Source organism: Leptodactylus fuscus, chromosome 3 (genome assembly GCF_031893055.1).
Source record: "Leptodactylus fuscus isolate aLepFus1 chromosome 3, aLepFus1.hap2, whole genome shotgun sequence".
Taxonomy (NCBI): domain Eukaryota; kingdom Metazoa; phylum Chordata; class Amphibia; order Anura; family Leptodactylidae; genus Leptodactylus; species Leptodactylus fuscus.
Window position 1 is genome coordinate 54,561,314 of NC_134267.1, and position 13,665 is coordinate 54,574,978.

General features: G+C 40.5%; 1 protein-coding gene across 1 annotated transcript in view; it reads right to left on the bottom strand.

Annotated features, from left to right (window-relative positions):
* The window catches only part of XRN2 (5'-3' exoribonuclease 2), a 49,030-nt gene that overhangs the window by 6,052 nt on the left and 29,313 nt on the right, over positions 1-13,665 (bottom strand). The window contains exons 18-27 of the mRNA XM_075267609.1: positions 12,513-12,620; positions 10,701-10,790; positions 9,564-9,636; positions 6,635-6,718; positions 5,985-6,082; positions 4,998-5,077; positions 3,951-4,007; positions 3,787-3,855; positions 3,565-3,699; positions 3,305-3,435 (exon numbers count right to left, since the gene is read on the bottom strand). Of these exons, the coding sequence (XP_075123710.1) occupies positions 3,305-3,435; positions 3,565-3,699; positions 3,787-3,855; positions 3,951-4,007; positions 4,998-5,077; positions 5,985-6,082; positions 6,635-6,718; positions 9,564-9,636; positions 10,701-10,790; positions 12,513-12,620 (925 nt within the window). The remainder of the gene's footprint in view (positions 1-3,304; positions 3,436-3,564; positions 3,700-3,786; positions 3,856-3,950; positions 4,008-4,997; positions 5,078-5,984; positions 6,083-6,634; positions 6,719-9,563; positions 9,637-10,700; positions 10,791-12,512; positions 12,621-13,665) is intronic.

A 13,665-nucleotide genomic window follows, 5' to 3' on the forward strand; every position in this document is an offset into this window, starting at 1 on the left:
ATGGTGCTATATAAGCAAGAATAAATAAAATTTTTAATGAATTTTTAGCTGCATCTCTCTACATCAGTAACTAAATAGTAGAATTCCTGAAACAAATGGAAAAGCCTTGTGCACACTACATTCTCCATCTGAGGCCCATGGACTTGCCTTAAATAGAAGCTGCCCCAGTGTTCAGCTGTTACAAGCAAGAAAGCATGATGTGCCGGTTTATCTTGTATTTGTAGACAATTCAAAGTAAGTCCCGGTCCACATCTCCATTCAGGCCATTCTGTTTCCCTCTGCGCATGTAAAATGCAGAGAGAAAAAAGCACTGCAAACAGCATTTTTTTCTCTGTATTTTTCGTGCGGAAACCACACGGACCCCATAAAAGTCTATAGGGTCCATGAGTTTCTTAAGGTAACCACTTTTTTTTTTGTTTTACTACAGATCAGGTTTCCGTTCAGGGGGTCCCCAAGCAGACTCCACGAAAGTAAACCCATGCACAGATGTGAATTGGGCCAATTTTTTGCAAGTAGAAATAATTTAGCAGGATTTAAAAAGATTTTCTCTCAACCATCTTAATGGTAATACACTCGTTTGGAATGGTTGCCGACAAATACCACTACAAACTGTCTATGGCAGGACACTTGTTAGAAACCATGCCATGATCTTCTTATTGTGACACAGTCAGTCATTTATTAAAGTTCCTGCACTCATGGGTCTTATCTACCGGCAATTGATCATGACAAGAGACTGTCACCAGTAAGGTGGTTGGAGAAAATCTTTCAAATTCTGCTAAGGGCGGTTTCAAATCTGCACCTGGTGTCCGGTTTGCGCAATCCGGCGGGTTTTTGTCATATACCCCGAGAAACTGGACAGGAGACAGAAACCTGGCAGTCTGTTTTCAAACCCATTCACTTGCGCAGATGTGAACCCGCCCTAAATCTTTATTTTGTTATATTGTAGTTGCAAAAACATGTAACTTATAATGCTTTACAAATGTAAATTAGGTTCATGGAAAACCCCCTTTAAGTATCTGAGCCCTCTTGAATACAGCCGAGCAGGATGTTAGGCTGAGTGGAGAGAACTATAGTCACTGACTAACAGGAGATCTGGAAGATTCAAAGGAAATGAAACTAAAGTTTGTAAAATTTATTAGAACAAGGAATTAAAACCCAACGGTTAGGAGATACGACACTACTATAATTGGGATTTTATAAAATTCCAGATATTTACTTTGCGCTGTGCGTTCACATAACAGTAAACGTTCTGTATGTTGAGATGCTCCTAAATATTTACAAGTGCACATTAATATTAATAGTGCAATCTCTTATAGGGCTCGATTTCATATGCCGAATACATCTGATGAAACTAAATAGCACTTCTGAAAAGTCCAGCTAGCCGAGGGAGATAAAGGGGAGGTGTAATACGGACGTTACGGCGCCGATGACAACAAAACATAAAGTGAAGGCTTCACACGGCTACTTGAGAGAGTATTTAGCTCATCAGCCCGGCAATCAGACGAGACCTCGTGTTTACTGATTGCACTAATCACAATCGCTCGCACACTCAGCTAACTGACAAGTTTACCGAGTGCAATGCAAGAAAGTCACAAATCACATCCTCAGCTTTGCATAAACCAAATCTGCCATTCACTGAGAGCGGCCGCAGACTGTACTTGACTCCGGCGAGTTATCAGCATATAGCCAATTATTCATCAGCTGAAAATTGGCACATCAATGTCAAATCAAGGAAAAGCAGAAAGGAACACCCACCATGGCCACTTGAAAGAGGTGGCCGTCTGATTGACCGCACTGCCCTTCTCCATAGTAATGTCACTTTCGGCGCGTACCAGACGCTGAGCCCATAAATATACCCAACACATTTTATGCGCCTTTTTCTTTCAAGACGGTTATTCTTCATCTAGTTGTCATTCAGCGCAGCAGCCGGAGCAATGCAATTTCCATTAAGATAGCCTTTCATACACAGAAATATGCCGACATGATCAGAACTTTGTGGCCTCTTGAAAGGTTAACCGATGCTATGCTTTAGTGCTGGCAAATTCTACTGGCCCCATGAACAATGTAGATTTAATAGAAGCAAGTCACCTGCACTGGTTTATACATCTTAAAGGAATCATATAGGATTTTTATTTATTTATAGGATAGATCACAAATTATGATCAGAAATATCTGATCTGTGAAGAGTCAAACAGCCAGCCCTCGCACAGATCAGCTGCTTGGAGGAGAGTCCAGTCTGTGCACCATATAGTGCATAGGGCCGGAAGGAGTTGGGTCACTGCCCTTAACTGAGATACCAGACAATTGGCCATTATACAGGGACTGGAGCCAACTGTTTCCGACTCTGTACAGTCTGAGTACAGTGCAGTACTCAAACCAGATGGACCTTCGGTCCTTCAAGGGGAGCCGGCTGTCTGCTCCCACAAGCAGACATTTATGGCCTCTCCTAAGGACAGGTCAAAAATTTAAAGAGTACCTTTAATGTCCTCATCAATGTGCAGTATTACATAACGCTAGAGAGCAGATAGCTGGCTTTCTCAGTACGTACCCCAGTGCTAGAGAGATCTGTGCCGTTAATTCCGGCTCTAATATCTTCCCACTGTCAGAAGGGTGGCCCTTACATCATTGCTGGGCGGTAGGGAAGGGGCGTTCCTCACAGCCCAGTGATGACACTAGGCAGTAAGGGCCGCCCTTCTGACAGTGGGGAGATATCAGTGCTGAAATTAACGGCACATATCTCCAGCACTGGGGCACATACAGAGAAAGCAGACTGTGTGCCGAATTCAGTGCACCGTCGGCTTTCTAATGATATATCTATCTATCTATGTAGACAACCTCTGCGGATCAACATAATTCACTCACTCTAGAGGCATGAACTACAATGGCCTCTAGAACAAACAGAAAAGAAAAAAAAACTACTTAAAAAAAGTCTAAGCCTTCAACCTGTAGAAATACCATTACATGGATTATGGAAAACTCTTTATAGACAAGAACACTACAGCAACCAGAAAGAGAACAGATACTTCATTAGCCTATCACACGTATATGAATGACATCTACTTATGAACATACAGGAAATCTTGGGTGACAATGACGGAGCACTGAACTCCTACATCAAAAATGAGTAGAAGGTTTAATGATTACTAGTAAACCGACTAATTCCCCCAAATATCCATACCAATCTGCCTCTATACCATGGAACTCACAGACTGGACAGAATTTTCATCAAAACTAGTTTCTCCTACTATATATTTGGGAAAACCTCCACTGCAAAATACAGTTTTAGAAAAAGCCCTGAACTTACTTTGCATTAGACTGGGAACCTGCGGGCGATGGTTGGGCATTCTGTACGCATTTACAGGATTGTAAGCATTTGGTGGTGGGGCATTGCTGTAATGTCCACCACGAGGTCCTCTGGAGTGTGGCATGACATGGCTAGAAATATAGAACAATAGTCAATACACCAGTACAATAAAAAGCATACAGAACCAGAAATAAGAGTGCAATGGAGGAAACCGCATTTATGTTGTTAGAAACCATATATAAAAAAAAGAAGCCACTTACCCCAATGTCCTAAAAGCAGACTGATCTAGGTGGGCTGGCTTTCTGTTTGAATTGAAACCCAGCTGTGGCCTCCAAGGCCTGCCATTGTTATTGGTCCTCTCCCAATCTCCTGGTTTCAATGTAGTTGGTGGTTTTCTACGTGAACAATAGGGGGAAAAAATACATTTAGTTTTGACATAGGCTGTTTTTTTTTTTTTTTTCTTTATAACCGTAGTTACTTACTTTGCCCCTTGTAAAACCACAGCTTTGAAGACATATCCATCTTCATACTGAGGATCTTTAAATTTGATGCTAAATAGAATAAAATATAATAAAAGTAAGCAGGGTGCGCATATTCTTAGAGTATCCTTATCTGCCAGTACATGACATTTATTACAAATACATACCTAATTGCATAATTTTGCGTTAAACTTCTCAGCATAGGAACTGGAGACTCCACAACCCTAGAAAGTGAAGAAACATAAAATTCAAATGTGTTTGGAGTTTTGCAAGAGACTTAAAGGGGTAGTCCCATCTCAAAAATCCTATCTATACTTCTAGATTAAGTACATGGAAGTTTTCCTAAATACATTGCGTTTGCAATGCTGCTTTGTTTGCCTACTGTGTGAAATTATTCACACTATTTTAGTAGACAATTTCGCATTTAAACCCCTTTCCTGGGATCCCACACCCACATGTCTAGCACGTTGAAATTTTTTTTAGCTCAAACAAGCCAAGGTGTTCCGGACACACACCACATTATTCAAAAGCTGCGCCAAAGATTCACTAGTCCTAACCGCAATCGCAAATATGGGCAACTATAGACTGCTTATAAATAAGAATCAGACAGTCAATGGCTGAGCAGTGACGCTCCACTTCATCCCAGCTGTACTCCTCACAGACTGGCCAAAGGTCAGAAACACAAGGGAGCAAAATTGAGGCTCTACACTGGATGCCAGGCCAAATTGAGAGGAGCGTATACATTGTTTGTTATTTTAAAAAGCTGCAGGGGTTATAAATAGGAAACTGATAACTCCTTCCAGTTATTCTTAAACTGGCTATTCAGAACTAGAAAAACTTGGTTGTTTTCTTTCAAAATCAAGACCACGATTATACATGGGATGTGGGGTATTGTACAACAACCCCATTAATCTCAATGGAGCTGTGCTGCAAGACCAGACACACCCCATAGACATCTGTGTGCTACGGCTGAAAGAAAGCAGCCATGTTTTTCTAATACAGTACAACCACTTGAGGCAGAGGCCATATGTTTTCAGCAACATTTCCTCACCCTTAAAGGGGCTGTACCACAATCAACATTCATCGTCACCACCAAATTTATCTGCTTCCCGCTACCCCTTTCATGCACATTGTCCAATGAATAACTTGGGTCCATGTGAACTGAGACATGACAATTACACAACGAACGCCATGAGACAAGACAATTCTCTTACTCATTTGGAAGGACTGCTCCATCATTGGTTTCAAGTATTCCCTGAATCCCATGGCACAGCTCTGGTGGAATTCCAGTTTCCTATGGAAATACAAAACCACGCACACAAAAAAAAAATAAAAAAATTCAGGATAACAGCATTTTATATTGAAAGAAAATGTAGACCAGGCTTCACTACTCTTGCAATGATGAATCCCTTAAATATCTGTGTAGAAATTTCCAGACAGGGGGAAGGGTCTGTACTGTCTCCACACAGTGAAGGAAGAGAGGAAGGGCTGTTTCTCTTCACGTTTGCAGAATGCTTTCTATGTGCACTGGACTGAATATTCTGCATATCTCATAACTTACAATGTAAGAAAAGTCTACTTATGTGCTCGGATCTACACCTGGATACTCCTGTTACTGAAGACAAGATATTATTTACAGGCAGCAAGCAGCTTATCTTGATTCTATTCATACATTGCTCTTTTCCTGTGTCAGGGATCTTTTTATCTGCATCATGTCTTCATGTATTTGCCCTATATTTGCAAATCAGTGTTGATGGATCTCTTATATGTTCACTTGGGCTTTTCTCAGCTATTTGTTTGCTATTGTACAGTTACTTCCTGACCTAAGTACATGTAAGAGCAAACTAGTTAGATAGGGGAGGGGCGTGACTGCTCCTTACTGTATATGCCCACAGCATCAGAGACAAATGTAAAATGTGCTGCAACCATAATGGGGATATTAACAGCAGAAAAACTGCTAGGGCAATACATATGAAGGTACATTCAGAAATCAGACTGGTGTCAGGCAGGGAAAGAAATTTGCAGCGGAAAAGCACTTTTCCTAGTAAGGAGTCAATAACATCTGGCACTGCTGGACCCTCCTGACTTCAGCTTACAAGCCGCAGCAAAACTTTCCCATGCTAGAAGGTGCATCTTCTAGTCAGAAAAATACCATATTCACAATTTTTTAGGATCTGTACACGAACTGAACAATTACATACCTCTTTAGTATCAGTCTTGTATAACTCATGTATGAAGTCGTTTAGGGGATGGTGTCTCCCGACAAACAGATGGTCACCTCCAAGACTGTTTCTTCTCACTAAACGCAAAGAAAGCAAATAATAGCGCTTAGCACCGACCATTCCTTATTCTGAGAGAGTATCTCCAACCGCTGTCATTAAGTTCATTAGCGCATAATCCAGACACACACTAATTCATTCCTGCGGATGATTTCGGCTTTCATAAAGCAATTTAAAAACTTAATTATACAGCTAAAATTCCCACTTTTTCTAATTGTTTGGTGGTTGTGGTTTTAACAGATACTCATAAAAAGGCTTTCCTGTGAAAACAGATCATTTAAGTCACACAAGAAACCCTGCAAATGAGAGTTTAATTAACAAGTTTTAATGCAAGGTGGCTCTATTCTACTTTGTACCCGCCAAGGCTCCATTTTTGCATCAAGGATCATTCAATTTACTGCAATTAAATCATCTATGAAGCAAAAGGTTACAGATTTGTTTAAAGGCAATCAATAGCAGCCATCCATTATATCTTGTTCATTTGCAGCCTAGCAGAGCATAAACGACAAGTACGCTAATGCAAAAAACCTTCGTGATTACACAGACAACACAGACGAATATCATAATCTTACTTTCATCAGGAGTGAGGTCAGGGTAAACCTCTTCCAAAGCAGCTCTTAGACGCCGCTCATCAACAAATGGCAACAGAGCAACACCTGAAGGGGAAAGGAAGCAATCAATTAACTAAAGGAGGCGAGGAGAATCGTAAGGAGACTAATGAGCCTGAAACAATACAGGCCAACTTCTCAAAGTCTGAGGGGGGAAGCCGCAACTTTTCTTAACATATGAAGCGAGTCTAGACAGAACATAAGTTGCTGTCAGGTTTGAAAGCAATTGTGTCATGTTCATATCACATCTGCGATGTACATTTAGTGTGTGTTCTGGGAAAACTGCCAGCGAATATTGTAAACGTGCCTAAAGGATTAAATTAGTCCAACAGAGGTCAAAAATGTCCTATTAGTCTCAGTCTCATCAGTATGTCAGTAGCACGAAATAAAAAGCCATGAAATAGCATACATCATTTACTATATAAAAAAAAAAAAAATTAATTAAATAAATTCCCCCTCCCCCTTCAGTATTAAACACGTACGGCATGGTATACTAGTGGCCAGTACACTATTGCTGCCGCCAGACAATACAGTGTCGTACTTCCCGACATCACAGCCCCCCTTGGCTTAGACATCAAGTAGAGCAGGTCATTGTTAAGCCAATGATTGGCTATACTGGTCAATTGCTGATTCTACTCAACAAAGGCCAAGGACCATTGAAGCTTCTAAATGGACTCATAGGAATCGGGAAAGTGCAGGTTTTGTTGCAAAAGTCTGATAACCCCCTTAAATGACCACCAATGTTTCAGACAACTTTGTCTCATTTAATGAATCATGTGATTCTGGACCAAAATGTAAATCATTAAAAATGTTGCTTCTTTCTTCCTAGAAAAAAACCAAACAACCCTCTAAAGTTCCTGCCTGTTCATAGAGAAGTCCTGTCCATAGGTAGCATAGACAATTTCACAGTGAGCAGAAGGAAGGACTGGTATGTCACAAAGTGAAGGGAGAGGGGAGGGCTGTTTCTCCTCATAATCTCTCTGCAAACTGCTTTCTTTGTGCACTGGACTGAACATTCTGCAAATCTCATAGCTTAAAATTGAAGAAAAGTCTTTTATGTAATTATATCTACTTCTGGCTACTTGTGTGATTACAGATGGGATATTCTTCACAGACGGCAAGCAGCTTTCAAAACTGTGCTCATAGACTGTTATTTTCCTATGTCTGTGATCATTTTAGCTGCATCATACCTGAACGCATTTGAAATTCAGTATTTCTGGATCTCCTATATGATTGCCACTTGGGCTTTTCTCTGACATTTGTTGGCTGTTGTACAGTTACTCATGGCAGAATTACATGTAAACAAACCTAACTAGTTTTAACCCCTTAGCGACCTTTGACGTAGTATTACGTCATGGGTTGCATGGGGATGTATGGAGCGAGCTCAGGAGCTGAGCTCGCTCCATACCGGGCAGATGCCGGCTGTATAATACAGCCAGGACCTGCCACTAACAGCAGCGGTCAGTGCCTGGGCGCCGCCATTTTCCATACATGTAAATATGAAAAAGTTACAAGTGTCAGAACAAGACGACAATTTTTTTTTCTATTTTGTAAAGTTTTTCATTTTTTAAAGAGTATCAAAACATTAAAAATACGATATAAATTTGGTATCACCGTGTTCGTACTGACACGTAGAACACAGGTAACATGTCATTTGTACCAAAAAGTGAACACTGTAAAAATTAAACCCATATGAAAATGGCGCAAATGAATTTTTTCTCCAATTGCACCTCCTTCTGAATTTTTTCCCAGCTTCCCAGTACATTGAACAGCATATTGAATGGTGCCATTATAAAGTACCATTTCTCCCGCAAACAATAAGCCATCAAGTGACTCTGTGAACTGAAAAATGAAAAAGTTATGGCTCTTGAAATGTGAGGAGGGATAAACGAAAATGCGAAACCAAAAAATGGCCTGGTCCTTAAGGGGTTAATGGATATGGGGAGGGACAGACTGCTCTTTACTGTATATGTACAAAGCCAATGAGACAAAACGTAAAATGTGCTGCATCCATAATGGGGATATTAGCAGCAGAAAAACTGATGGGACACTACCTATGAAGGCTTATACAGTCATATAACAGACTGCCCAGCAAGACCCAGCACATACTTCAACTTTTTATGAAAACTCAGGTACCCTTTAAACTGGTTATACATATTAGATGCAAGATTGCTAAAGCTGACACTGGCGACAGAAGGATTTGGCAACTGACTTTAACAAGACCAATCCCTACTGATCTCAGGAGTTAAGATGTCACCAGATGGCTCCTTTTTCACAACATACCTACTCAGCCCAGCAAACTGTACGCATATATCTATATCGGGATAATCAGGGGAAATCACGATCTTTATAATGTGCATGGCCAGCCATAAAATGTATAAGCATTGGTCAGTATTAGGCAATCGATTTATATTTGGCATTAAGAGAACTCCTCAAACATGTAAGAAAATACTGCAGAGCTATTGTCAGCCATAGAGCAATTACACTGTATTTATAGATGGACAAAATTAGTGGCAAGAACAAAAAGGTCCCTGTATGCCCTTTTTTTTGCTACAGTCCCAGATAGCCTTGTTTAATAAAGACCCCCTTTTCCTTTATCTGCTTCTCCCGCATGTTCTGTTGCCAGGGGTACAACTTATCCAAGAATTTGGGATACTCGAGTTCCCTTCGTATTCTAAACATAGAAATCAAACAGAGTCCTTACAGTCAAACACAAGATCAGAAGCCACCAAGGAGATGAAAGACCATACAAAAAACAGGTGAAATGGTGTTCCTTTTGTACACCATGAAATGTAAGGATTTGGGTTCCAAGATCACAAGATCTTTGGCTCAACATGCTGTATATTTAAAAAAAAAAAAGAAAAGAAAATAGGATTAACTTATTCTCCATTACCTTGCCAAGCGAACTTTTTTCCGTTTAAATCGATCGCAAAGTCATCAGGATAGAAGTCGATTATACTAGAGTCCTGTTAAAAGAATTTAGTAAGGATAGGGTACGAAGATCTGCACTGCCAAAGGCCAACACATTTGTATAGAAATTCATGATTGAAGAAACAATAGTGAAGAGATCGTAAAAAGGCATTTCTAGGAACGGATTTACCAAATATGAAAATGTCTCCAAGAAATGACCAAGTTTTTGTGTTAAACATTTTTTTAAAGAATTTTTGGCGTGGATTTTCATTTTCAATGTGCTCTATGTTAAAAATAAAATGATCCTAAAAATTTTGCAATTCCAAATCTTGCCACTAAGGGCTCGTTCACATCTGCGTTGTTCGGTCCTAAAACAGATGCAGGAGACGGAAGCCTGCAGGAGACTCTCTCACCCATTCATTTGAATGGGTGAGAAAGCTGTCCGGCCGTGCGCGGCAGTGAGCGTTTTGCGCTCTCCGCCGCGAAACCGGGTTTTATAATCCGGACACAGAGTCGGACATGCACTACTCTGTGTCCGGATAAAAAAATCCGGTTTCGCGGCGGAGAGCCTAAAACGCTCAACGCCGCGCACGGCCGGACCCGGTCTATGGTTTCCGTCTTCTGCCATGCAGAAGACGGAAACCATAGCACGGAGACATGAACGCAGGTGTGAACCCAGCGTAAGCCAAAAATAATTTGTGACTTCCTGTCTCCTGAGTTTTCTAGGCATAGTCAGTCACCTCTGCACAGGCCATTCTAAAGAAGGGGATGCTGCAAAGAAATTCCCTACAGGAAACATACTAACTGGCCAGAATCAGAACTGCAGGGATGTTTGGGAAGTTTTTGCAATTTAAATAATGTGGTGGTTCAGAAGTTGGGACTAACAAATAGGTCCCAGAAATGATCTTAGCAAAGAGTTGTCCTATCCCATTATAATCCAGTGGAACACTGGTTAGGTGCCTGGGATTATACTGTGCAATATAATAGTAAAGTTACAAATTGCGAAAAAAAAAATAAAAATAAATAAATAACGGGTTATAGGCATATCATCATGAATAGTAACCCAGAACTATCAGTAAGTCTATTATACCAGTAAGAAAACAAAAGAAAACCAACTTACGGGATCTGACATGAGCCGCCTCCAGGTGACAGGTAAGAAGTTACCACTAGCAGCTGGAAACACCCCCATCAGCTGCTCAAGTGGTTTGAACTAATAGGACAAGAAAACTGTATATTAGAGGTGCGAAACAAAGAATATAAGATCACACTTTTCACCCTTTACAAATATACTACAAATATAGATATGATTATGTTCATGGGAATGCCCCTTTAAAAACGAGATAAGCTGGTGGTTTAGCAGTACATTGAAGTGTATGTAATACAGAAATGAAGGAACCTGTCACCATGATAACACTATCCAGTTATAGGGCTATCTATGCAAGGAGTAATTTATTCTCAACCCTGCTCAGTCCAAGTGTAGTTTATTAAGTTTACTAAGGGTCAGTTCACAGTTTTTTGGCAGCGGATTTTGACACGGAATCCGCCTCCAAATCCGCTGCCAAAACCAGCTTCCATTGACTTCAATGGGAGCCACTCGCTTCTTTTGTTTCTGCTAGCTAGTAGTGGAAAAAAAGCAGCAAGACAACCCTTCTTGTTGCGGATTCCACGGCTGAATTAGCCGCGGCGTGAGGCTGCCTCCCGTTTAGGCCCATTCTTCAGGCCTAATCCGAAGCGGCATCCCGTCGCAGTTAGCCGCTGTATAACATGCTGCCCGCAGATTGGACTACAGGATTATCTGTTAATACCACCTGTAACTAAACTTGATATTCTGACAGCATTTGTGAATACATTTTGTAATCTACTTCAACAACAGTTTTTGGCTCCTTCCTGTGAACCCCTGTGCTGAAAACCACTTTCTTTGCCTTCTTTATTCTTCTTGGCTTTAATCTATACACTGCCTCTCATTGGTCATACCCAGGGGTGGACTCTTGTATAATGGAGGGATGCTGAGGAGCCTTCACAAAGTTATATCTGAAACATTATAAAACCTACAACAGTGGTTCTGGTGCCATATGAAAGGCGACACTCCTGGATTATCTCCAGAGATCTCACTGGAAACAATACAGGTGAAGAACAGACGTGCAGAAGCATTGAGCATTGTTTTATAGTGCTTGAGACGTAACTGTTTGAAGTGAGCCCTTCCCCGCATCAGTTTCCCTACATCATACAGGAGCCTGTACACGCATACACAAGTCATACAGAGTGTACAAGTTAATACAGAGAATACTACAGAAGGGACTGAAATGGTATTCAGTGCAGGAGGTCACAGAAACGATCAAAATTCGTTAATAAAAGGCAACATGTATTAATGTGTCAAACACTGCCAAAACAAAATTTGCTTTGACATTTTAGGTACATAACAACTAGAGATGAGCGAGCGGAGTACACCAATAACTAGAGATGCCTAGTTATTGGTGTACTCCGTCGAATACCATGCGGAAAGGTGGGAAATATTTGTTTCCCCTCCAACCTCCCCTGGCACTTTTTTTTTTTTCTAACCCCAATGTCTATGGAGGGGAGGTATTCGATCGAATATATTCGCTCATCTCTAGTAATAACCATTACTCTCCTATTACAGTACTTCTACAATCACTACTTACTGAAATGAATGTGGTGGTACAAAAACAAACAAAAAACCCATCATGCCAATAGTCACCACATCAGATCAGTGTTAGAGGCTATACAGTACATAAAGGGGATGTTTCTCTAACGCAGTCCCTTTCAATTTACTAGATTAGGATATCATCATAGCGCTAACAAAGAACAGCTCTCAGTCTTGACAGTTCAGCCTTGTCCCTGGTTGGCCATTTATTGTTATGGCTGGCATGTAATGCCACATTTCCTTCGCAATAAGCTACTTCGGGGCACGTACCGGTTTGGTGTTCTTTTCAAACTCTTCAAAAAGCTCAGTGATATTTTCAAAGTCGGAAGCAAAAGGAGCGTAGTGGAACGGGAAGAACCATTTCCAAGAAGCACAGCCCTGGTTTAAAGAAAAAAAAATAAAAGGTAGGTTTTGCAATGCACACACCCCTCATATACCCGGAAATTGCATTTTGTCGAGTACTTCACTTCTGGAACACAGATCTACAGTACCGCACAGAGAAAAGCTTTCTTGGCAGGAGTGAAGATAACTTATTTTCTAACAAGTGAAGGATGAAATATGGATAATTGTTCACAGAGATCAATAGTTCCTTATCCCCTCTAACTACAGCAACAGGAACACATTTATATTCAGCATTGGAGGATTATGTAGAAAGGCCCAGTTTTTCGCAGATATCCTCCATTACAACAGAGAATACGATATCTAATACGATTCATTCATTTGTATCACCGAAGGAGTAAATATAAAATGTAACTTTTAATAATATATAAATGAAACCCAGTGTGCTATTAAAAATGAGGTTTGCAAGATGGTGCTGTTGCGATACGCCAATGGTAATCTCCCATAAATACAATGTTTTCCTATTTATAAGATCTCCGATAATACAGATCTCAACGTAAATAACTATCTCCTAGATGTCTGGTGATGTAGTTATGTGTAGGTACAGGATAGAGGTTATTCATGGAGCCATGAATGCACAATGCATAAAACAGTCGTGTGCCATTATTACACAACTTGTTCTTATTTCCCATGTAAAATGTTATTTCAGGCCTCAGCGTGATAAGCCTGACAGACAAGACTATTGCACCAGAGCGTTTTAGCAATAATGACATAGTATGATTTTTTATTAGACATGCTGTGCTCTAACGCTTTACACACACAGCAGATAAGTGTGACAACTGTTGCTTAGCAGGTAAACTTTAGCTTTCCTCAACCAGATCTGTGATGCGCCTACTATTCTCCCCAGGCATGCAAAGGCTTATTAGTCAGCCTTGTACGATTTCTCTATATTTGTAACTAATCTTTTGCCTAACATTTCAATTATGAAAAGATTTTCATCAGGCACTGATCACTTCAATTACACTGCACTTCATGTAACATGACAATATTGCAGGGCGAGCAGCTGACTGTTCCTTTGACAGCT